This window comes from Mus musculus, chromosome 9, assembly GCF_000001635.26.
Source record: "Mus musculus strain C57BL/6J chromosome 9, GRCm38.p6 C57BL/6J".
In the NCBI taxonomy this organism is placed as follows: Eukaryota; Metazoa; Chordata; class Mammalia; order Rodentia; family Muridae; genus Mus; species Mus musculus.
Window position 1 is genome coordinate 104,100,861 of NC_000075.6, and position 24,426 is coordinate 104,125,286.

General features: G+C 45.1%; 2 protein-coding genes across 3 annotated transcripts in view; one reads left to right on the top strand and one right to left on the bottom strand.

The window, feature by feature from the left end:
• The window catches only part of Acad11 (acyl-Coenzyme A dehydrogenase family, member 11), a 63,933-nt gene that overhangs the window by 37,137 nt on the left and 2,370 nt on the right, over nt 1-24,426 (top strand). Inside the window, exons 14-19 of the mRNA NM_175324.4 lie at nt 12,602-12,668; nt 13,593-13,678; nt 14,418-14,489; nt 15,305-15,459; nt 22,187-22,303; nt 23,158-23,267. Of these exons, the coding sequence (NP_780533.2) occupies nt 12,602-12,668; nt 13,593-13,678; nt 14,418-14,489; nt 15,305-15,459; nt 22,187-22,303; nt 23,158-23,267 (607 nt within the window). The remainder of the gene's footprint in view (nt 1-12,601; nt 12,669-13,592; nt 13,679-14,417; nt 14,490-15,304; nt 15,460-22,186; nt 22,304-23,157; nt 23,268-24,426) is intronic.
• The window catches only part of Ackr4 (atypical chemokine receptor 4), a 28,962-nt gene that overhangs the window by 3,179 nt on the left and 1,357 nt on the right, over nt 1-24,426 (bottom strand). The window contains exons 1-2 of one of the 2 annotated variants that reach the window (XM_006511735.4): nt 1,939-2,080; nt 1,419-1,684 (exon numbers count right to left, since the gene is read on the bottom strand). The gene's annotated coding sequence lies outside the window, so the exon portion shown is untranslated. Of the gene's footprint in view, nt 1-1,418; nt 1,685-1,938; nt 2,081-24,426 lie in introns of those variants that run through there. The other variant, NM_145700.2, reaches the window with a different exon arrangement.

Genomic DNA, 24,426 nt, shown 5'->3' on the forward strand with positions numbered 1-24,426 from the left:
TAGCTCTTTGCTGGGAAGGCACTTACTTCACTTTCCCTGAGATGGACATACCGAAAGCTCCTTGGAATGGTACCCAAGGCTCCTTCCTGCCACCGCCTCCTCCCCATGCTCCACACAGTAGACATACCGAGCTGAGTTGCCAGCTGTTTCTGACGCACTCTGCCATGCCTGGGCACGCCTCTCCTGCTCTCACCGACCCCTGTACCCAGCACTGTTTGCTGCCCTCCCACTGAGAATAAGTTAGCTTGGACTTTTCCTCCCCAGGAGACTCTCAAGCAAAGATTTGACTCCATCCTGTGGAGAAAATGTATTTCTGAGCTCTAAGTCGTCTGAAGTCTGACAGCTTGAGTTCTGGCTGTGACTGAAGCTTCGCTAGCATGCCTGGGACACTCTAACTGCTCACTAAATATCTGTCAGGCTCTAAAGGTGTTGTCACCGCATCTAAAGCTGTTACTGCAGAATGGGTGGACGATATGTTTCCTGTGTCACACTCAGGAATCACACGCTGGCTATTAACAGCGCAGTGCACAAGAAAAACTTGCACAGAATTCACAAATCTAGTATGAATATTATAATGACTTTCCATGTTTTTATTACTGTTTTTTGTTTTGTTATTTGTTATTTTTTTAGCTCCTCTATCTTGAGTTGACTATTTTTATCTCTCAAAGAACTCAGATCTTACAGAATCAATCAGGAAAACAGAATTTCAAAACAGTACAGGAAAGAACATTCAGCTTCAAAAAAAAAAAAAAAGTTGCTCACTCTTCCTTGAGTAAAGCACGGAGGAGGCTCCCTGGGGGATGTGGCCCTGGGGGAGTTTCTGTATTATGCAGAAACTCTGCACCAGCAGTCCGCAAGGACTGTTCCATAATTAAAGGTGCTCTGTCAAGGAAGACTTCTGCAGCCTCCACGGTTTGTGAATTAACTGCTAACACAGTATAAGCTTTGTTCTTTCCTGTTACCAGAAATCTTCAACTTGATGTCAAAGAGCAATAGAGCCAAATAAGATAGAAGGACGAGCATTTGAGATTAAGGATAACTTTCTAACAGTGTAAGAAAGTTAGAATAGGAAGAGACTGTTGGCAGCGAGCACCCTTCTGCAGACATGTAGGAAGACTTCTAAATGCTTTTAATAATCATTTTAGAACAGAAAGCAATGATCTGGTAAGCCCTGTCTGCTCCCTGACAACACGGTACAAGCCAGCAACGGTATTGAAATAGCGTCTCCTTCCTGGTACACTCATGTACAGTGTAGAGATGGTCTTAGCAGGTACACATAACTGTTTAAACTCTCCTGTACCAAGTTCCCCATCCTCCACCGAGCTAAAAATACAATATCTTTGGGCTTAAAAAAATCTTCAGAAATGCACATTCAGACCAAAAGGAGGGGTGGGGAAAAAAAAAAAGAAGGCACCAACCTGTTTAAGCTGGGAGAGGTGCCGTCTGGAGCGCAGAGGAAATCAGAGGACCTCTCTGAGTCAGGCAACTCTTGTTTTCTATTTTACACCCCGCCTTTATCTTGGATCCAAGAGAGCTTTCCTGAAACGTAGCCTCCGGAGCCCTTGATTAAGTGCTCTGTAAAACCTTCCTGTGGAGTCCATCCAAATTCCTAAATGTCCTGGGATGCAGATGGAGGGAGTTCCAGTCTGGCTCCCAAACTGCAGGATCATCCGTTTCCACTCAGCTGAAGGGAACAAGAGAGTGCCTGTGGTTCACCAAGCCCTGGTCATCCCAGAGAGAGGCACTGACCACATCCAGTGCCCATAGGCCCTGCCCAGGGGAGTGGGGCTGGGGGTGGGAGTGAGGAGGGAGGGAGGGGGGAGAAGCTCCAGAAATGAGTGACTGAGTTATCTTGTCTAAGAGAGAAAACTAAAATGATTTTAACCCATAAAGTTATCTTTCTGAAAAACTAAAATAGGCAGTTACAGCAGGACTTACTGCTTCCATTCAGTGTGATTTCAGTTTCCTATTTTACTGGAGAAGAGCCCTGGCTCACTGCAGGATTCTCTGTGGTCCAAAGAGTTCCTTTCTTGTGGCTTTCTCCTGTTTTCTTAGAACCTTTTCCTCAAGGGCTAGATAGAAACCTCCAAACTCCCCTTTGGAGAGGTTTTCCCAGGCTGCCAAACAAAAGCACCTTAGAGAAGGTTAGAAGAGGGTTTCAATAGACTGAGGCCTCAGAGGCTCACCTCACATTTGCATACCATTGTCCCATTTTCTCATGCAAAGCTGACCTTGCTGTCCACCTGCCAAGAAGTTATTTTAGATCCAAGTCTTTTCTTTTCCCTCAATGATTGTTCAAGCAAAAAATCTCATTAGCGTGTGCCTTCATCTTTATTTCCCCCAGGGTATATCTGGGAGTCAAGGTAGCCTCGACCTGTGTAGCTGATAGGAAGCATCCTCCCAGTGCAGCTAAAACAGCTTAGCTCTAGGTTTGTGCCATTTGCCGGGGTGTAAGGAACCCACGGCCACCATAGTCATAGTAAGCATCAAAGTGAAGTTACTGAAAGAGAAGTTCCTAACAGAGGCACAGAGTCTGGGCTTCTGAGCAGGGGCTAATGCCATTTGTTTTCTTTGTTAATGATTGTAGGTATCTTGCCTGCCTGTGTGTCTGTGTACCACACGTCTGCAGTCAGATCTGCTGAAACTGGAGCCACAATTGTGACCTGCCCTATGGGGGCTGGGAATGGACCCAAGTCCTCTCAAAGAACAGCCAGTGTTCCCAACTGCTGAGCCATCTTCCCAGGCTCAAGCTAATACAGTTTTACTAGGTAGATACAAGCACATCCATGACTAGGTAAAGACAATGTAGGGTTAGAGTGGTTTAGCTGGTAGAGTGTATGTAGGCCTAGCCTGGGTTTAGTCCTCAGTCCCCTATAAGCAAGGTATACTGACTCATAGCTGGAATCCCAGCACTTGAGTTTGAGGCCAGACTGGCCTGGGCTCTTTGAGACCTGGTCTCTAAAGAGAGCAGAAAGAAAGGGAAGGGAAGAAGAGAGGAGAAAAAGATTTGAGATACACACACACACACACACACACACACACACACACACAAAGTAGACTTCTACTCAGCCATAAAGCAGAAAGACATGTCATTTTTATGGAACTGGAAAGAATTGTGGTTATTTCAAGCAAGATTAACTAGACCTAAAAAAAAAAGAAAGAAAAGAAAAGAAAGAAAAACCTATATTCTCTTATATAGACTCTGAAGGTCAGTGGGGGAGTATCTGGGAAGAGGAAGAGGACCAGTGGGAGAGGAGAACAGGAATGGAAAACGGGGGTGACTATGGTTAAAGCACATGATTATACAGGACCATCTGCCCAGGGAATAGTGCCACCCACAGTGGGCCAGACCCTCCTACGTCCATTAACAATGGAAACGGTCTCCTGCAGACATGCCCATCAGCATATTTCATTCTGATCTGGGAAATCTTCCCCTGAGATTCCTTCTCAGAGGCCTCTGGGCTTTGTCAGGGTGACAGCCGAAGCTCACTAGGATGCTCCCAACGTACCTCACACCCCACTCTTAATACTTTATAATAGTTTCTATCTTCCACAGCTGTCTTGCACTCTGTATTTTAAGCATTTATGACGGTAACTTCCTCATGATGCCAGCCTGTCAGATAATAAACTCATGAAGCAGTGAATCAGTCAGTTTGAGCAACATCCTCCATTTTGATTCCAGAGCTAAAGTTCTTACTTACAAGTTCAATGTTAGGCTTTTTCCATTTTATCATGCTATCTCTGACACATTTCTGGTATCCCATGATGCTCCCTGTTATGCACTCTTAATATTGCTCTGTGTGTGCCTGAATATCTCTCCTCCTAATCCTTGTTTACCCTACCCTAAGAAACTATGTATTTTCTTATAATTTCAATTCCTGTCCTGTGAACCAGTTGTAATTCTGTAATAATCCTTACAGCTTTTGATTTAAAAAAAAAATCATTTTCTTCAAACTTCAACTCTCAGGCCATAAAGGGCTCCTGGCATGATGCTCTGAGTCCCACCTATGTATGAGTCATGGTGAAGAGACCCTGGCTCTGCTGGGCTTTCATTTCTTCAGATACAACTAGGAGACTTGGTGGTAACAGGAAATTTCGACAAGATATGAAAAGTAGCTGGGTGTGGTAACTCAGACTTGGAATCCCAGCAATCCAGATGCTGAGGCAAGGATCACAAGTCTAGGCTATACAGTGACAGCCTGACTCAAACCAAAAGCAATTAAATAATGACCAAACAAGGAAGAAAGAAAGAGCAGTGACTAGAAGTGAGAGGGTGGAGAAGAGCATCCCCACTGTGAGCATCCAATGAGCACTTGATGTTTGTCCTACTGTGAGCATCCTCAGAGCACTTGATGTTTGAACCACTGTGAGCATCCTCGGAGCACTTGACTGGGGTATCCTCAGAGCACTTGATGTTTGACCCACTCTGAGCATCCTCGGAGCACTTGACTGGGGTATCCTCAGAGCACTTGATGATCCTCTGTTGGCTTCCCCCACCTTTAATCTCTCTTTCATTTCTTCTCAGAATCCTTATGAGTCTCATTTTTTCAAATGGTTTATAAGAACTATTTCCTGTCTTAACATTGCAATGTCCCTTGGTCCCTGAACTGCCTCTCTCTGCATCCATTTCCCGGCTCTCAGCTGGTGGCTTTGTTTTGCCTGGCAATGGATGTTTTAACTGAACTGCATGCTATATCATCACTATTTAGATAACCTTCTGACTTCTTTAGTGTCCATATTACAAGTTGAATTAATATTTTATGAGTTTTTAATGTCATGTTTTGGCTTAAGTAAAATGAAATAATATATACATATATATATATATATGTATATATATATATATATACACACACACACACCTACACACAGAGAGAGAATATATATGTATATAAAAATCCTTTTGTCTTCAATGCTAAAGACAGTGTTGGCATGACTTACTTGTAGACATAATCATGAAGTCTTTCTTCTGCGTTGGTGCAGAGAAAGCTTCTGCATCTCTTTAGAGCCTGTGTTATGGGCTCAGCACAGCATGCTTGAACAGTCAGTCCTCTTGGGAACTGACTGAGTGTTCTTCACAATCAGTACTGCCGCAGTCAGTGTTCTTATGCCCCTGCCATTTCACAGAGGGACAGCCATAGTTACAGGATAAATATAGATGATAGAAATTGGCTGGGAGGGTCAGAGACTGAGGGAGTCTGTAATTTTCGGGGGCGTTGCCATGTTGTATTCCTTAGGAATGGTTTTACTGCGGAAGTGCCTGTTTCCCTAACTCCCTGCTTCTGTGAAGTCCATACACTGGCCTCTGCTTCCTACTGTGCCCCTGCCAGCCACATGTGGGGTGGGTAGTGAACCACAAGCTCCTGTACTATTGCCTTTGACATGACCTGTGCATGCCATTTCATTGTTGCTTTTATTCCTGCTTTCACTTGAGGTTTGGTAAATGTTAATGCTGGAAACACATCCTTAATTCTTATCTCTTCTTTCTGCAGACACGCCCACTGTTCATCCTTACACTGATTCTCAAGTAGTTTTAATACTCTAAAGAGATATTAAGCCGGGCGTGGTGGCGCACGCCTTTAATCCCAGCACTCAGGAGGCAGAGGCAGGCGGATTTCTGAGTTCGAGGCCAGCCTGGCCTACAAAGTGAGTTCCAGGACAGCCAGGGCTACACAGAGAAACCCTGTCTCAAAAAACAAAAAAAAAAAAAAAAGAGAGAGAGAGAGAGAGAGAGAGAGATATTAAAAATATTTTGTCTAAAATGCTGAAATATTTTTCCATTTTTTTGGTATTTACCTTTATTTTGTAATATAAAATGATTTTATATTGACAAAAAGTCGATCTTTTTCTATTACTTTCATTTATAGTTTCCTTTGTTGTTGTTTTTTGTTTTTATGTGTTTCTATCTTTTTTGTTGTCTGTTTTATTTTTTTGAGGCAGAGGCTTCATATAGCCCAGGCTGGCCTTAAACTCAGGAAATGGGACTCATGATCCTTCTGCCTCCACAAACCAGGCACACACTAGCAAGTGCAACTACACTTACAGTTTTCAATTTCAACATTCCAATCCAAAGATCTATAAACGTTATTTTTCATAGTTGTTTGTAGGTTGATTCTTTAGTTTCTGAAAACTTCAACTCTAATCTATTTGGAATTAATTTTGATCCATTTGCACCAGAAGTTACCACTTACTAAATAATCGTTATGTAAGTGTCGATCTTTCTAAAGACAGTTCAGTGTGAGCCAAGGTCTGCTTTCCCAATAAAAACGCCGTGAGCTCGGAGAGAACACACTGGGTGCCTTTTTCCTGTAAGCCTGGGATTGGTTGATAAACGTTTCCAAGTGGAAATTGTATTATAAGATGTTTCTTAACTCTTACTGTTTTTATCCTGACTCGAATCATTAATATTAGAGCTAAAGCCAAATTAAACTTAAGTATTGTTTGCTCCAGAAAGTCCACGTTGTTAGAAGGAATGGCCTCACTCCCGGTGGCTGGCTGTGCTCTGTGTGATGCCATGTGTTCCGCACACTGTTCAGATCACATACACAACGGTCATGAGAATGCTAGCTCCATCTTTCTCTCTGTAAGAAACTGACCTTTGATTGATGACCGTGTGAAGTTAAGAGACTGATAGGTTAAGCTGACGAGCCAGCATCAGGGGAATAGGTTTTGTAGTTTGACTGGATGCTGGCACTTGAACAATCTTTCAGTACAAGTCTGTGTTGAGAGCAAACATCCTTATCTGGGGCGTCTGTTTTCATTTGAAAGGCCTGTGACACGCGGATATGCTGAGATGTTCCCTGGACTCTGCATTTCATACAGCCTGTCTCATTTCTGACATTGTGCATCCTGTTCAGTGACTAAAATGACATGAAAGAGGGGTTCTCTTCTCTAGAAGGATGTCCCAGCTGCTGCTGTCCCTGCCAAACACAGCCTGGAGCTCGGGGAAGCTGATGTATTTGTGAGGATTTGCATCTCAGTCTTCGGAATCAGGGAGGTTAATTACTAAATATTTTAAGTTTTATCTATTGTATATTTACCCTGACTTCCTCTACTTAATGATCAGCAAACGAGGCAAGTTTTGTATTTTAGAATCCAAGTGACTCTCTATGTGTTAATGGATAAGGCAAAATTAAAGAATTTTTTGCCTGATGTTTTTTCTCCATCTGCAATCTACTGAGGGCTTATATGACAAAGTGCCCAAGTCTTTTCCATTCTGAAAGTCATGCTATTGGGAGACATGGCCAGGGGAGGGGTGGGGGGAGAGGATGTACATTCTCAATAGTGAAAGAGTGTGAGTCAGAGCTCCAGGAGTGGTGGGGAAGACTGTGCCTGGTTGTTTTGCTGACACAGGGTGGCCTTGAACTTCCAATCCTCCTGTCTCCACCTCCCAAGTGCTATGACTACTGGCCTGTACTACCACTCCCAGTTTTATTTTACTTACTTTTATGCAGTGTTGGAGTTGAACCTAGAGCTTCATGCATGCTAGACTACCGCTGTACCCCCTGAGCCACATCTCCAGCCCAGGTTGCACTTCTGAAGTCAGTTTCTGATAAGACTTGTAATGAAAATGAACCACAAATCCTGTCAGTGCTCTGTTGCTATCTTCAGCCGTATGCTCACCAAGGAGGTGGTGTCTTGCATGGGGTGCATAGAATCAACCTTGGCTTATGGACCTCTAGGTACTGGCTTGAACTAGAAAAATATTATTGAAGAATTCAAAGAGAGCCATTATATTAAAGCATTTTACTCATTATATTAATCTCTCAGAATGGAAGCATGACTTCATGAGGGCTGGAAAAATTGCTCAGTGGTTAAGAACCCAAACTGCTTTTCCAGATGCAGCACCAGCACTTAACTTCACATGGTTACAGAGTCTGGGCAAACAAAGGGAAAAAGCTCTCCCAGCTGAGTATTTTCAGATAAGGAATTTTAGCTACAATCCACAATGACAGAGAGAGGTTGCCATTTAAAACAAAGTCCAGAATACTAGAGCTCCTGCTTCCTGTTGGTCTTGCTGGTCAGCTTCTGTCACTAAGATAAAGTCTGAGCTAATTAGTGTAGAGGAGAGGTTTCTTTCTGCTCATGGCCTTAGAGACTCCAATCCATGAGCACACGGGCCCTACTGCTGTGGACCCTGGAGCAGATGCTGAATGGCAATGGGAGGGGTCAGGGATGGGGAGGAGGAGGTGGGAGGTAATGGCGGAATAAAGCACTTAGCTCCTGGCTTAGCTTGTAGCCATGAGGCAAATAGGGTAGGAGATAGGTCTAGGGTCCCATGGTGCCCTGCCCCACATAACTTAATAACGTCCACTAAACACTACCTCCCAATGGTTCTGTTGCCTCCTGTCAGTGCCACTTTGGCACCAACTCTTTTTAAACACAGGGTCTTGAGAGGACATTTAACATTTAAGCCATGGCATTGGTTGACACAGAGCGAGTGTGCTCAGCTGAACCGAAGCCTCGTGCCAGCGCTAATTCAGCAGACTTCTAGAGGCTTAGTAACATGTTTTATTTCAGTCACTTCACATTTTCCTCATTTATACTCAGGGAAGTGCTTGCCTTTTTCTTTTAATGAAAAACACTCATTGCTTTTTAACATAATAGTTTCCATTTCACTGTATTTGAAACAATTGGATTTAGTAATAAGATTGTGTTGCAAATGCCCAGAAGGCTGGAAAAATGGTTCCACATTTTATTGTACACAAAATGTAGACAATAAGTCGTGTGTTCAGGGAAAATGAGAAAGAAATTTTTGCTTAACATATTCATTCCCTAATAATAATGTAGCGTCCCTTTGGCCAGTTTTGCTTTTGAAATTTCCTATTTCAGTTAGTTTGAAGACCCCTTCCTTTGTAGTCACCCAGAGACATCATGCCTGTGCCTCCATGACTGCCTGTTCAGACAGTTTTGGTGGCTGTGACGATAGAGACTTCATAACTGTGATTCAAGTACACGTCGAGGTGTGCCCTTGATTTGATGCCAGCCTGAGAATGAGTGGAGCCACTCAGTTTAGGCTCTCTGCCTTTTTCCCCAAACCCTTCCTTTCACAGATAAAAAACCATTTTGTATTTTTAAGATCTATTTAAATATTTCCCAGGCAGAACATGCATGTAGGGTTTCTAGAATTACACATAATAACTTGTAAGTGAGAAAATGCCCCTCTAGCAGGAAAGGACTTTTCCACTGTTGTGAGTTTTATGCTCAGATTAAAGGAAAATTGGGAAATAAAAAGAAACCCAGATCTGGACTTCCTCGTCTAGTCAGACTCTATAATTTGTTTATGTGCTTTGCTTTTCTTTAACCATTTTGAGGGAGTGATGTTGAACAGTCTCACCATGTAGCCCACCCTAGTCTGGTACTCCGGATGCTCCCACCTTAGCCCCCCAAGTGCTGGGATTTCACACTCTGCTTAGCTGTGATATGTTCTTTAAAGTTCCTATTGTCTAGTTGCAATGGTAACAAATAAGATAAGATCTCCCAGCCTGCTCATCCCTGTCCTGCCACATGGCAGCATGTGCCCTGGAGGAGAGCAGTGGCAGATTTCTGATTTCTACTCTAGTTGAAGGTGACCCGAGTTCTCCCCACTCTCCATCAACACAATCAAGATGGTGTTATCTACCCTTCAATTGGAAGGGTGATAATTTGACTGCTCTTACTATAACTCTCTGCGTTTTAAAATTAAATAGATTTATATCTATTCCATATTAAATAAACAAACTCAAGAAATTGGAATAAATAATTCCAACTTAAAAGTGTAACTCTAGTACCGGGTGTGTTGGTGCATGCCTTCAATCCCAGCACTGGGGAAGCAGAAGCAGGCAAATCTCTGAGTTTGAAGCCAACCTGGTTCCAGGTTCCAGGACAGCCAGGGCTATAGCCACAGAGAAACTTTAAATGCAGTTTAGAGTTCTGATTCCTGTGTAATGATGTCTCTTCAGGATCCCTTCTGTAGTGTAAGGTCCTGAATTCTTTCTCCTCTTTTTCTATCTTTATCCCTTCCTTCCTTCATCCCTGTGTCAACTACAGCTTATCCCTGTGCATGTCCCAGGTCACTAGTACTGGTTTCTCTCCTGTGACCACACTTAAAATTGACCCAGAGTGACCCTGAACTTTCAAAACCAGCACTTAGCACTCACTCTGCGGTGAGTTCAGTGTTGGCCCGAGTATCCTGCTAGATTCCATGAGCCTCTGTAGCAGTGCAATGCAAACCACCTGGATTCTCCAAAGAGACTTTTTCTGTTGAGGTCCATTAGTTCAGCTTCCTAACACTTAAAATCATTCCACAGTATAGTTTGTTTTGAATTGGGGCTGTGTTTCATGTGTACACTAGATATCTTATTGCTATTTTCTAATTGAATCATTTGCTTTTATAAGCTTCCACTCCAGACATGCTCCTTTAATTCTGCAGACTGGCTTTTTTTTTCTTTCCAGAGACCTCTATGGACACCAGTGTTTCTTCTCCAGTCTGGTCTGTTTGTTTTATAGGTACATTTCAGTGTAAGATATACTATCTTTTTTTTTTTTTTTAATATTTTGGCTTCCTTTTCTTTATTTGTTCCTCTAATTTGCTTGATTAGATTCTTAACTCTTTGAGAAAAAAGTGTGTGCCTGGTAAATTATCAGATCATACTCACTGGTGTGTATGCTTATTCTACTCTCACAAAAGTGGATAGTTGAGATAGGTATAGAATTCTGGTCATGGTCTTTTTATCCAGCATCCCTTGCAGTTTGTGAAAAGGATCTCAAGAATCCATTCTCCTTCCTTTTAGGTGCCTTGTTTTCTTCTCTCTGAAACCTTTTAGGATTTTCACTTTGTTACTGATATTTTGAAATATTATATTTATTCTTATGAGAAAAGGAGGCAAAGTTAAGGTTTCTTTTGTTACTGGCATTGACTTCTTTCCCAGGCACATTTCTTTCCTGTGTAGCACTCCTTAAGTCGGTTCTCATTGGGGCAGCTCTCAGATCCCTTAGAGTTGGCTGATGGGATGTTGGGCTGATGGGATGCTGGCTTCGACTCCAGCCTCCCAGTGTCAGAGTGAAGTCATTTGATTTCTGTGTGGTGAACTCAGTATGTTCCTCTTCCCAGTATCATTCTAATGAGAATGAAGATTGCTTCATTTTCCTGCTTATGTCCTTGGCCACTTGCTCTGTAGGATCTTGTGTCATAGTCTAGACACCTGTGTCTCTATCAATTTCCCTGGTCCTCTTGCCCTCATATGTTCTCCAGATAATGGAATCTCATCTTTCAGTGGCCACCAATGCTCCAATCCTGCTTCACTTCTTCTGTTTCCTTCTCTCTACAATTTTGCCTTCACTGTATTTTTACATCTTTATTTCAGTGAGAATTCCAATGGTGTTGGAAGGCAGACACCATTCTGCCATTTTGAATCCTCCCAGATTGGTTTTAGAAAAGCTTTCAGCTCAGTTTTAGTTTGTGGGTTGTTTCCAGTGTATAGTACCCTGTTTTCCTAGTGTCTCCTCAGTTAGATTGAAGCCTGTAAGAGCTACAGAATTGTGCCCACTTCACCCTGTGGCGTCTTGAGAGCCACTGACCCAAGTGTGGGGCCTTTCAACGCTTCAGATGAAAGTGATGCTGTAAAAAGCAGACTGCCTCTTTCTGAAGGCCCATAACACCCCCACACACACACAAGCTCCCAACAACCTCACCATCCCAAGCTTTATCTTCTCTCTGGTGGTACCCTCACCTTGCATCTGTATGTATGTATGTGTTTATGTGTGTGTGTGTGTGTGTGTGTGCATGTATGTATGATATTGTAGTGCATGTATGGTTGTCAGAAGACAACCTACTTGCAGGAGTCAGTTTGTCACTCTTGGCTGCACCTTTACCCTCTGAGTCATCTCATTGGCCCTTCCGTGTGTTTTTGCAAGGTCCTAAGGAAGAATTCTCACAGACCTTAAAAGTATGATAAATAAGACTCAAATCGAATAACTTTGTTGTCTAATTTTCATACTTAATAAACCAATAAATAACCTTACCATTTAAAGATGGGATCAGGGGCTGGCAAGATAACTCAGTGGGGAAGAGCACTGACTGCTCTTCTGAAGGTCCTGAGTTCAAATCCCAGCAACCACATGGTGGCTCACAATCAGCTGTAATGAGATCTGATGCCCTCTTCTGGTGTGTCTGAAGACAGACAACACTGGGAATCCCAAGTGCTACAGTGTACTTATATATAATAATAAATAAATCTTTAAAGATGGGATAAGAACATGTAAGATACTACACCAGACATATAAAACTGTACAGCCTTTCGGGAGAGCTAATGCTTACAGTGGCATAAACAAGGCACGATCACTTCTGCCTTAAGCATCACAGCTGTTTCACATTTCGTTAGCATCTGGTTATTTTGGCACAGCAGTTTTCATCAATGGAGTCCAATCTTGTCCTTGTCTAATCCTTTCTCTTGAATGATGTACAGCATGTACTAAGTGTTATCATTTTAGTGAATGAAATAATTCTCTCCTTTTGTTTTTTTCTTGGAGTAGAAATAAGCTTGAAGGGCATAGAACCTTCTGAGTAGATTGTCACATAAGAGCTTTCCCTTTGTTCTCTCTGCCCCTTTTCTCCTGTTCCTAGGAGCTGGGAATCCCAAGTGCAAAATCGCCATTGTTTTGGGAAGAACGGAGTCTCCCTCTGCATCCAGGTAATAAAGCACTGCTGATGGAGAGGACCAAGGAAGATGAGCCAGGCTGTCCTTCTGCCCATTCACGTGGTACCACGTGGGCATCCTACCATAGTACAAGATACGCTAATGACTAACATATGTCTGAATCCCAAGTGTTTGCTGTCAAGATCCATCTGGGAAACAATCTAGGGAGTGAGGCATTAGAGAGAGGAGCTGCTGAGGTTGGCAGTGCAGGCCTGAAACCTCAATACTCAGAGGCAGAGGAGGCAGAAGGATCAGAGTCCAGCCTGCTCCACCACAACTTTCAGGCCAGCCTGTGTTATGTAGTGAAACGAAAAGAAGAAGAAGAAGAAGAAGAAGAAGAAGAAGAAGAAGAAGAAGAAGAAGAAGAAGAAGAAGAGGAGGAGGAGGAGGAGGAGGAGGAGGAGGAGGAGGAGGAGGAGGAGGAGGAGGAGGAGGAGGAGGAGGAGGAGGAGGAGGAGGAGGAGGAGGAGGAGGAGGAGGAGGAGGGGTAAAGGGTAAAGTGTTTATGAATCTTGAAAGATGTTTGGATAAAGTAGTTAGAAATTAAATTTTTCAGTGTTCAGTGGGTGTCTGTCAGGCCCAAGGGTCAGCCATTGGTACTGTAGAAGAGAGGGAGAGAAATGTAAATGTTCAGAGCTGTCTGAATTAAAGGCAGTTGTGTGTATTAAAGGCAATTGTCTTCAAATGCTGAACTTGGATGGCAGTTGTCATCTAGCACTGTTGAGCAGTAAGCAGCCTCAGGTTTCATTCGCCTTTGAACCCTTGCCTCGATCTGCTCTCTATCCCAGCCTGTGTTAGCCCAGGCTGAGTGTCTTTCATGTGCTCACTATTCCAGCCATCCTCCATCACCTGCTCTCACAGAGAAGATGATCCCCTCAACTCTTAGCAGTCTCTCCATGTTGTTTCTCTTTTGTTCAGACACAGACAGCACAGCATGATCCTCGTGCCGATGGACACACCTGGAGTGGAGTTAATAAGGCCTTTGTCGGTGTTCGGCTACATGGGTAGGTACTCAGTAACGAGTCCACGCATCCCGCACAGGAAGACGGAGTCTGCAGAAACCCTGAAGGGAGCCAGCAGTGCTGTGTGCATAACATGCACCCTCAGAGATCCCTCTGGCCCCATCAGCTCTTCAGTGTGCTAGGGAAGGTCCACACAGCAGATAAGTGGGCAGCAGCACAGCTTCCTCCTTCTTGTTTACTCCGTGGAAAGGGCAGGTTGTCCTCAAGGAACAGTACTGACTGGCAGGCTTCTCTGCATGTGTGTTTGTATACTCAGAAAGGAAAGTTCAATTGTGTGTGGGGGGGAGGGGAGGTAGAGAAAGAGTCAACATTTTAAGACTTTGAGAATGAGTACAGCAGCTGGAGTTTCTTATTTTCTCATTCTGGAAATCAATGCCTGATGATACAATGGGTCTGCCCAAGGGGATGAATGAAGCAGATGGATAAATCAAATTGACAGCATCCATGATGCACATGCGGGACCCAGTCCTCTGTCTCCATTACTCTGCAACTTCAGATGACAGATTTTAAAACCTCCATATCAAATAGTTTCTGAGACTGCGACACCAGCAGTTAAATTTGTTGCAGCGGCTGAGGGCTGAGTTCGACCCTGTAATGTCCACAATATCTTTCAAATGTTACTCTCACTAAATAACTAGACTTTATAGCAGAGTCACTGCCTATAATAACTTCTTTGCTCAAATCATTTTGCATTATAAAGTTGTCGTTTTCTGTTGTGTAGATAATATGCATGGCGGGCACTGGGAGGTCCATTTCAATCACGTGCGCGTTCCTGCCAGCAACTTAATACTAGGTGAGTGTCACCGTCCCAGCCCAGGTCTGCATCGGAGAGACATACAGCCCTGGCTTAGAAGCTTACCGCCTTCCCCCAGTTATCAAGGAAAATGTTCACTGCATGTATTTTCTTATTTGGGATGATATGGTTTTGTTTTAATGCTTAAGGACAGTTTTATATTTGACATCAGCCAGAAACATAGCTGAAGACACACATTATCCAGTTCAGAGCAACATGCTGAAGGCATGGTCAAGGGCTCCCTGGTGGCTTTAAGAAAATGTTGACACTTTATTTGAATTTAGATCCAAGACAGAATAAAACGAATAAAATTTAAATGTTCATTACATGCTTGGGATGACACCATCTTTTCATTCGCTGCCTGAATGAAATCTCCCCAACCTTCAAAGAGTGTTTTTGTTTCTCATCACCCCCAAACACACACACACACACACACACACACACACACACCCTGGGATCACCATGGAGAACAATCTGTCCCTCCTTTGCCTTTCATTATCTCATGTCACCATAACCATGTCCTTTATTTCTGAGCCCTGGATCCCTAAGGCAGGGCAGTGTCTCATCCACCTTTGATCTATGCAGCCCTAATAAAGCAGCTGATACTTTACTCAAGAGACAGTCTCTCCCCCACCCCAATCTTAGTGAATGTTGTTCCTTAGTCAGTGTTGGAATTGACTCTTTCCACACCAGAAGGCAGTTTGTATTGAGGGCAGCTCAGCTTTTTTTTTTTTTTTTTTTTTTTTTTTTTTTTGCATTTATGTAGGTAAAAGGACTGGCTGGGGCATCTTCATGTTCTGTTTGCTTCCTCACAGGTGAAGGCAGGGGCTTTGAAATTTCCCAAGGCCGCCTTGGACCTGGAAGAATCCACCACTGTATGAGAACCGTGGGTTTGGCAGAACGCATTCTGCAGATCATGTGTGACCGGGCCGTGCAGAGGGAGGCCTTCAAGAAGAAGCTCTACGAACATGTAAGGAGACTCACATCCTTGAGCCTGCTGAAGCCCACTCGGCTATGCTGACCTTAGGAGAAAGAGCATCCATGCTGGAGAGGTTTCCTCTGCACGAGCGTGGGGTTTTCTGGTGTGGGTGTGGCCGTATCCTGGGTGAGAAACTGCATTCCCCTTGTGAAAGACGAGCCAGGTCCCATGCTTCAACACCCAGCACACGGAGTATGAGGATGGCCCCAGCCCTCTCAGACTCAGGTTCTCTAGAGAGCCTGGGACATGACAGCGCACTCAGGACTTGGGATTGTCATAGAAAAAGAACTTGCCTTGCCCTTTGGGTTTCTGGAAGAAATTGGATAAGTGTAAACATGTGGGGAAACAGTGTATGACTCAGAGAAAGAAGGAATATTCCATGTTAGATTTTACAGATGGAACAGGCTGATTCTGATGGAGAGATGGGGCCAGCATTTGGTGGGAGGGACATGGTTTTTGAATTTTCATCTACATAAATTGTACACCATTGAGTGTGTTACTCACAACCCACTATAAGCACAGTTATAAATAGGCAGTAAAATTAGATCATGTGTGTCTGCAGAGGGAAGAGGGATGGCCGCAGACTCTAGAGAACCTTCTACAAGAAGGGAGCTAACCAAGTCACAACCCACAAGGCTCTCCTAATTTTTAAGAAATCAAGAAAACTCAGTGTTGAGTATTTAATCTTACCTTTGCTCACATGCTAATACTAGGCCTAGCTTGTGTTGACTGAAGTGTTGTGTTTGCCGCATAGGTGTATGTTATTGTAGGAGGCCACCCTCTCCCACACCCACTCTCTACCACCCTTGAATCCCACTCCTGCATCCCACATCGTTCAGTTATGACCTCAGAATGTTTCGCAGCAGCTTTTTGCTTAGGTTTGGTGGTTTGTCTTGTTGGTTGGTTTATTGCTTTTCTGAGACAGAGTCTTTCTGTGTGGGCCTGGCTGTCCTGGAACTCACAGAGATGCCCCTGCATCTACCTCCTGAGTAGGGACTGAGAAGCATGCACAGCCTCGCCCAGCTTCCGCTTAGGCCTTTATGGGCTGCTTCCATCTTGTGAGATATTCCCTCTTCAGTGTCGGCTCTGAGAGCAGTGTGGATGCAGACATAAATACTAATATTCACCACAGCAGTGTTGTAGCAGGGGTGGCGGCTGGGAAGAGAGGGGTCTGCAAAATACAATGGCAACAGTTACTTATCAATAATATTTGTGAGTCTGAGCTCTGGCAACATTAACATGGTTGGTTTATAGTGTTGTTTTGGGAAGAATGCAGCCAATCTTGTGACGCCATGCAGTTTGTGGGGAAGCCTGGGCTTGAGGAGCATTGTGGGACGATGTGGGGACATGAGAGATGGAGCCCTATTGCTGCCAGGAAGGGACTTTAGCTCATGGCATTAGCATGATCTCTTCCTCACATCTTTTCAAGCCCTGGAGGGAGAAGAGGGGAGGGCATGTTGGGGTCCTGCATCGTCCTGAGGAGCGAGGGGAGGGAAGGGCATGTTGGGTCCTACAGCGTCCTGAGGAGTGAGGGGTTCTGCCCAGGTGCTTTTGAGTGGCGTTTGCTTTGCTTGTATTTGTTGTTGTTGTCTGTTTGTTTTGTTTTGTGGGTTGCATTTGTTTGTTTGTTTGTTTTTGTGAGGCAGTTTCCCTATAAACCTGGATGTCCTGGAACTCGATTTGTAGACCAGGCTGGCCTCCAACTCAGGGATCTCCTTGTGTCAGCCTCTGCCTCCCGAGTGCAGGGATTAAAGGCCTGCGCCCTGATTGATGTGAGTGCTGGTTTAATACTGCACCTGGGAGGAGATCTCTCCCGTGTCTCTCTCTCCTGTCCTTTATCCCACCGCACCCATGGGGGCTTTAAACCCGTGTCTGTTTCTGTTGGAACCCTCTCACATCTGCCTTGAATTAGTTGAGTTGGCAGAAGCAAAGGGAGACCGGGCAAGCATGTCATAAACAAGAATCTGCTCCAGCCCTTTTTTTTCTTGTCACAATTTGTAAAAATGACATTTTGTTTCCCTCGATGCGGAGACTCCTTCCAGCCCCCTTCTAAATTGTTCCATCTTTAAAATGAAATTTCATCTTAGTCAATGCAGTTTTCACCCTTCAATGCTTTTCAGAAATCTGGGGTCTGAGGGGACTCAGCTGGGAACTCGATCCTTCCTTCTAAAAACTGAGATGGGAAACACTTAAGTCTGCTTAGGAAGGTGTGGTTTCCCTGATTTCCACTCCTCAAAAACTGACTGCCAGCAGCCTGCTGGAAATGAATTCCGAGCCTGGTTCCACCTGTAAGGCTCACCCCGACCTGAGTGCTGGGGCCACAGAACCCCACCATGCTGATTCTGTGGCTGCGTTTCTGAAAAGGAAAAAGAAGCAGAGGAAGCTCATTCAAAACGTAGTCATAGGCCCAGTCTGTGTGTATTCAGTCGGCCCAGTGGCCTAGTCTGTGTGTATTCAGTCGGCCCGGTCTGCGTGTATTCAGTCGGCCCAGTCTGTGTGTATTCAGTCAGCCAGGCGGCCTAGTCTGTGTGTATTCAGTCGGCCCGGTCTGTGTGCTCACAGTGAGCTCAGGACGGACGAGGTGGTTTCCGTTTGAAGATTCTAAGTGCACAATTTACACTTCATAATACATTTACATTCACATCGGACATGCGTCAGGCCTCAGGAGCCACATGTGCTTGAAGAAAGTGACTGGGTGTCAGGTGGCTGTGGGAATTCACATGGCTTGAATCGAGCCCTGGAATTGGCTGGCCAGGCTTAGCAAGCACCATAAACAATAATTCTGTGTTTCAAACTGAGAACCCCAAAACCCATTGATCACCTGGGATGGGTTATGAATGTTGTGTCTGGGATTTATGGCACATGAACCCATAACCCACGAACTTCCCTCCTTGGCTCTACGTTCTGACAACTGAGGGAAACACAGAGGATGTTCACAGAGAGGAGTGGGAAACGAGTACTCATTTTGACTGTTTTATGTTGAGATAATTATAGCCACACAGACAGCTGTGTGAGATAATGCCGAAAGAGCTCTTCTACCCAGTTCTCCTCAGTGGGAGAGGCTTGAAAAGCTACAGAAGCACATGAGAATGATGCTGATGCTGTCCTGGGTACCATTCAGCTACAGAATTCCCATCACCACGCACTCATTTATGCCATCCTTTCATCAACCAAACTCACCTCACTTTCTTACTCCGTACCTTCATTGGCTCCCAGCAACCATAATCTGCTCCATTTTGTCTTTTTGGTTTTTTTTTGCATTCCAGGCATGAAATTGTAAGTAAGTCTTGGGGACTGGCTCTTTTCCTCAGTCGTGGTTCTTTGGAGACTCAGCAAGCCGTGTGATTCGGTAGCTGATTCTTTGCACTGCTGAGCAGCATCTCTTAGTGTAGAGGTACCACGGGTGAGCTATGCATCTACCAGGCACACCCATCTTGTTTATGGCTTTATGGTTCTGGTTGTTACGAAGCTGGTGTAATCACTTGTATTAGGTGTCCCTGGGTGATACGATCGTTGTACTCAGCTCACTAGCTGCGTATCAATGGTCCAGGGTCTATGCACCCCCACCAGTATGTGGTGATGTCATAGATTTTTCCTTTAGGCACTCTGACTGATTTGTAATGACCTGCCAAACTGCTTTTATCCATGTGACTCCAGCGGGTATCTTGTCATCGTTTGTCTTGCTCTCCCCTTGGGCTTGGGCTCCTGTCTGATGTCCGTTGTCTGCCTGAATAGTTTGGTGATTTCTACTGAGTGATTTTACATTCTAGGCAGTGTACTTGATCAGCTCTGTGATTTTCAAGTATTTCCCCCTGTGGTGTTCTTTCCCCATTCTCCTATGATTTTAGTGAACTCCCACTTGTCCTGTTGTCTTGGTGGCCCATGTGGGGCATCAGTCTGGGGCCTTTGCTTCATCCCTCTCTGCTCTGGAGCACAGAGCGGTGGGTGTAGCCTTGCTCTGAGGGATGGCTCTTCAGACTCCTGCTTTGTCCGTTCATTTGCCCCAGCATTTGTTGGAGAGGGCATCCTTCCTCAGTTTTAATGCTCTTGTGCCTCCGCCTCCGCAGAGGCCGCTGGGCACGTTGGTGGTGTTCTGTTTCTGTTTCTCTGCTGGGTGAGCTCTCCTGAGTCTCTTCTAGCCCCTCACAGTACATATACAATTCCTCTCGAAGTAAGCTACGCTGGATCCTCTCACTTTTCCCTTCTTGTTAAACATTTCAGCTACTCCAGGCTCAGCTACTCCAGGCTCAGCTACTCCGGTGCCTTTGCTTCTCCACATAGTTTTGCTCTGAAGATTGTTTTACATGACATCTGATTATGTTTGCATGACACATTATTTTCCTTTTTTGTTTTTGCCATTTTTGCCGTGTCATATCTCAGGAATGTTTCTTTAAGACATGAACAGTCTTACCAGTGGCAAACAAATAAATCAAAGGGGGATCCAAGCATTAGAAAAATGCAGGCTGGATCCACAGTGAAATATCTCTGACTGAAAGATTCCTAACAGTACCCAGTGCTTGGGAAACACCAAGGACTGTCATAGTTGGCCAGTGTAAACACTACGTGGTACAACCACTAAGCCAACTATTTCTTATAAATGTTAGCGAATGCAAACAACTCCACTTCTAGTGTTTGCTTAAAAAATGAAAGAAAACAAAAACAACAACAACAACAACAACAAAATGAAGAACATATATTCATACCAAAGGCTATATAGAAATGTTTACTGAGGCTCCATGGATCAGAAATGGGCGTAGCCCGACGTCCCTCAGCAGATGACTGGGTAACAGACCACGCTCCTCTCTAGAATAGAGTCATTCCCAGCAGTGAGCATTGCTGGCTGTTTAGTAAACAGAAAGTTGTGGATAGAAGTCAAAGCATTACACTCGGTAAAAGAAGCTGAAGAACCATTGTGCATCAAACACACGCTAGATAACCTCCTTGCACAGCACCCTGGAAAAGGCAAGGCTGTGGGGGGTCAGTGGGGGCTTTAAAGTGCCCGTGTGTGTGTGTGTGTGTGTGTGTGTGTGTGTGTGTGTATGTGTGTGTGTGTGAGATAGACAAAGAGAGAGAAGGGGAGGCTGGGGGGTGCTTAGAACATCCTCTAAGGGCTTTCTGCATGTACTGGAATAAGAGAACATTTGATCCCCTGGAATTAGTTACAGACAATTGTGAGCTGCCATATGGGTTCTTGGAATTGAACCCAGGTCCTCTGGAAAAGCAGCCAGTGCTCTTAACCACCCCACCAGGCTCTCTCTCCAGTCTTGGTTGTTTTGTTTAGCCCTGAACTCCTGATTCCTCTGCTTCTCCTTCCCTAGTACTGGTGGTACAGGCACGAGGCACCTCTCTAAACATGGAAGGTCTTTTTAAATAAATAACATCACAATAAAGGGCTGCTGGGTCATCTGAAATTGTGTTGGGAATAATCTAGTCTGCTTAGAACCAGCTCCTCCGTTGTACTTATATGGACTGGTATTCACATGGCCTAAGAGAAATGTGGCAATGAGACAGTTGCTCAGTTCAGCCACCTTGACATCAGACATTTAGATATTCAAAATAAGAGGCCAGCCAGTCAGCCACCATGCTATACAGATGGGTAGAAGACACCCAGAGACCCACCTGGTTTGTGGCCTCAGCGGGAGCCACAACACTGTGCAACTATGTAGTGAAGAGATGAGTGAGAAAGAAAAACAGAATGGCCTGAGCACTGTGAGTCGAGGCAGAACAGGCAAGGGCAGAGAGGAGCAGCCTGATGTGAGTAGCATGCCCTGCTACCTGAGGCCATGTCACCATGGCCCATGCTGCCGCAGCAGCAAGGTAAGCGGGGCTGGCTTACCCAAAGGTGAGCTAGCCAATGCAGTGTTAGAGAGCTCGTCCTGGCGGTGTGGTTGCAGGAGAGCTGACCAGCTGAGTTACCACCCATGCCCACATTCAGGGCTTTTGTGTTGGCCCACGCCAACATCTACCCCATCTATGAACTGCGGGAGCCTGAGAAACAGCTGGTTCTGAAGAGCCTAAGCTGCAGGACCTCCATGACACAGGGCAACAACAGGATCCCAGAGGCGTCCCAGTGAGGATCTAGTATTGATAGAGCAGCAGAAGCCAGGGACCTCGGAGCAGATCAATGACTCATTGCAATGAACATTTACAACTAAAGATGTAAGGACAAAGGGGTGTGCTGTGTGACACACTGTGGCGTACTACAGCTTCCATGTGAGATGTTTGTTTGCTTGTTTGGTTTGGGGTTTTTGTTTGTTTATTTTATTATTTTTATCTTTATTTTTTTTCTCTCAATCTGTTGTTAGGGAGGTTGCAAGGGTGGAGGGCCAATAGGGATGGGAAGATGAGTGGGACTGGGGTGCATGATGTGAAATTCACCAAGAATCAATAAAAAGTTCAAAGAAAAAAGATATCCAAAATAGGCACCTTGCCACCATGCCTGGCAGCCTGAGTTTGAAGATCATGGTACAACACACACACACACACACACACACACACAAACAAATTTTATACCATCCAAAAGTAAATGAATGAATTTTTCTTTTTTTGAGTGACTGATGCTTCTTTGTACAATCTTCTCATTGTAACTATGGTATCCACATGTTTGTAGCTGAGACTCTGACTCAAAGGTGTATGCAGCCTGGCGTGTGAACTCCCATTGGACTAGGAAAGGTTTATCAAACAAGACCCCACTGATGGTTTCCTCACTCCCCTGCAGGAAGTCGTGGCTCACTGGATTGCTAAGAGCCGTATAGCCATCGAGGAGATCCGCTTGCTGACCTTGAAAGCGGCTCACAGCATAGATACTCTGGGCAGTGCCTCAGCCAGGAAGGAGGTGAGCTACCCACCCGACTCCAACCCCTGCACTACCAGCCTCAGAGTCCTTCTCCAACATCTCCCACCCACTGGCTGTTTCAGGGCTCTTGCCCTCCCATGCGCCACCCCCAGGATGGCACTCAGAATACAGGAAGTCTCCCTGTGGTTTTGGTTGAAAGACTGAATGTCAGTGGATCCCGTGCTGGCTTTCCTCGCAGTGGCCTGCCTGAGGGGGATGACTTTCAGGATGCAGAATGCCTTAAGAACTGTTCAGATGAGACCACAGGGGCTGGGGAAGTCCTAGGCTTTCTACATCCCTGGAGTTGATGGTGCCCACCACAGGAACCCTGATAGCTTTGTGTCCAGCGTGTCTAGCATCTCTCAGCATTTGGCCTCGGGCTGGATAGATGATGGGTATGGGTTGTAGGAAGGATTCTGCCACATTGTAAATGTTCCATTAAAGACATCTAATTGCCCCCCTGCCTTTCATGAATCCAGCTTATCTGGCATAAGGACAAAGCCATTTGATTCTAAAAGCCCATAACGTTTGTAAGAACAGAACAGATTAATGGAGCATAAACATTCCAAGTGTGATTTACCAGCTGCCTGAGATCCTTTTGGAAACAAGGCCACTTGGAAATTAATGTGATCTGGAAGTGAGATTCCTTTCCAGAAGGTCTCTGCTGAGTGAAATACAGCCTTAGCCGAAGCCTTCTGTTGGCCTCCACCACAGACAGATCCTGTTTCCCACGTGACTTGGGTATGGGGACAGGTTTTTGTTTTCCTTCACAGAGAAACGCCAATTCTATCAAATCCTGCCACGCTTTGCATGGTCTGACAAAAGAACATTCTTTCCCTATCTTGCTTCTGTAGATTGCAATGATCAAAGTGGCTGCCCCCAAAGCTGTCTGCAAAATAGCTGACTGGGCCATCCAGGTGCACGGAGGCGCGGGAGTTTCCCAGGATTACCCTCTGGCTAACATGTGAGTAGATGCTGGTTAGGAACATCTGCATTGAATGCCAGGAGATGATTGATTCAGGGGATAAAGAGCTCTGTGCGGGTGTGGGGACTGGAGTTTGCATTTGAAGAACTGGTGTGAAGGTGAGTACAGTAGCACCCGTCTGAAGTCCCAGTGCCTCCCCTTCAAGCTTGGAGGCAGAGGCAGGGAGTCCAGAGAAAACCACAAACTCCACACACAATTAGCCTGGCTCACAAAATAGGGAGCAGAGTGCAATGTGAGAATCAACCCCCAAGACACACACACACACCATACACACATGTGTACACACACACCATACATAAAAATTTTAAGAGATTATATTTAAAAGGGTTGGCATTAAAAATGCAAAGATTGAAATAAGTGTTAGTCAGGAGGTTAAGTAAGGTGTTTTAAAGCTACAGACGCTCTCTCTACAGGCAGTAGCGACGCCTCCTTTGTATAATTCTCGGTGGAGGGAGGGGGTACTGCGGTTCTCAAGCTCTCAGAAGCAGCCGCTCTTCGAGGACAGCCCCGTCTGACTCTGCCCTGTTAGCCTGTGCCCTGAGCCGTGTACTGAGGGCTTCTGGCCTCCAACATGGCGTTCCACTCAGAAGCAGGAAGGGGAGGAGGGCCACAGGGTGCAGCAGCTGACTGTGCAGCCTGACTCTGGCTACTGAGCGTCACTGACAGTTCTGTTTCCCACGTGTCCTTCTCCACACACAGCATCATCTTCTACTAACCCATCTTTAACCTTAAAGAGAGCTAAGCATGTGCCTCCATGCTGTTGGCTGCCTGTGGCTTCCCTGAGCTCTCAGTCCCAGTCTGTCTAGAGAGCACGGCAAACCCCGAGGGAGAGGAGCTCACCTACTCCACGTGCAGTTTTACCCTTTTGCCAGCAAGGTGGCACGGGACTCTAATTACAGTACTTGGGGGTTGGGTGTCAGCAGGAAGACTGAGAGTGAGTTTCCTCGGGCTATGTAACAAGTTAGATAGCCACATAGAGAGACCCTGCTTCAAAGTCAAACAAACAGAACATCCTGCCCCCCCCCCAGTTGGGGCTTTTATTTGGTAACTCGTTATCTAGTCACAGGTATTAACTATATTACAGTAGATATGGAGTTCATTATGGCATTTCCATATACGTATGCAACCTGCAGGGATG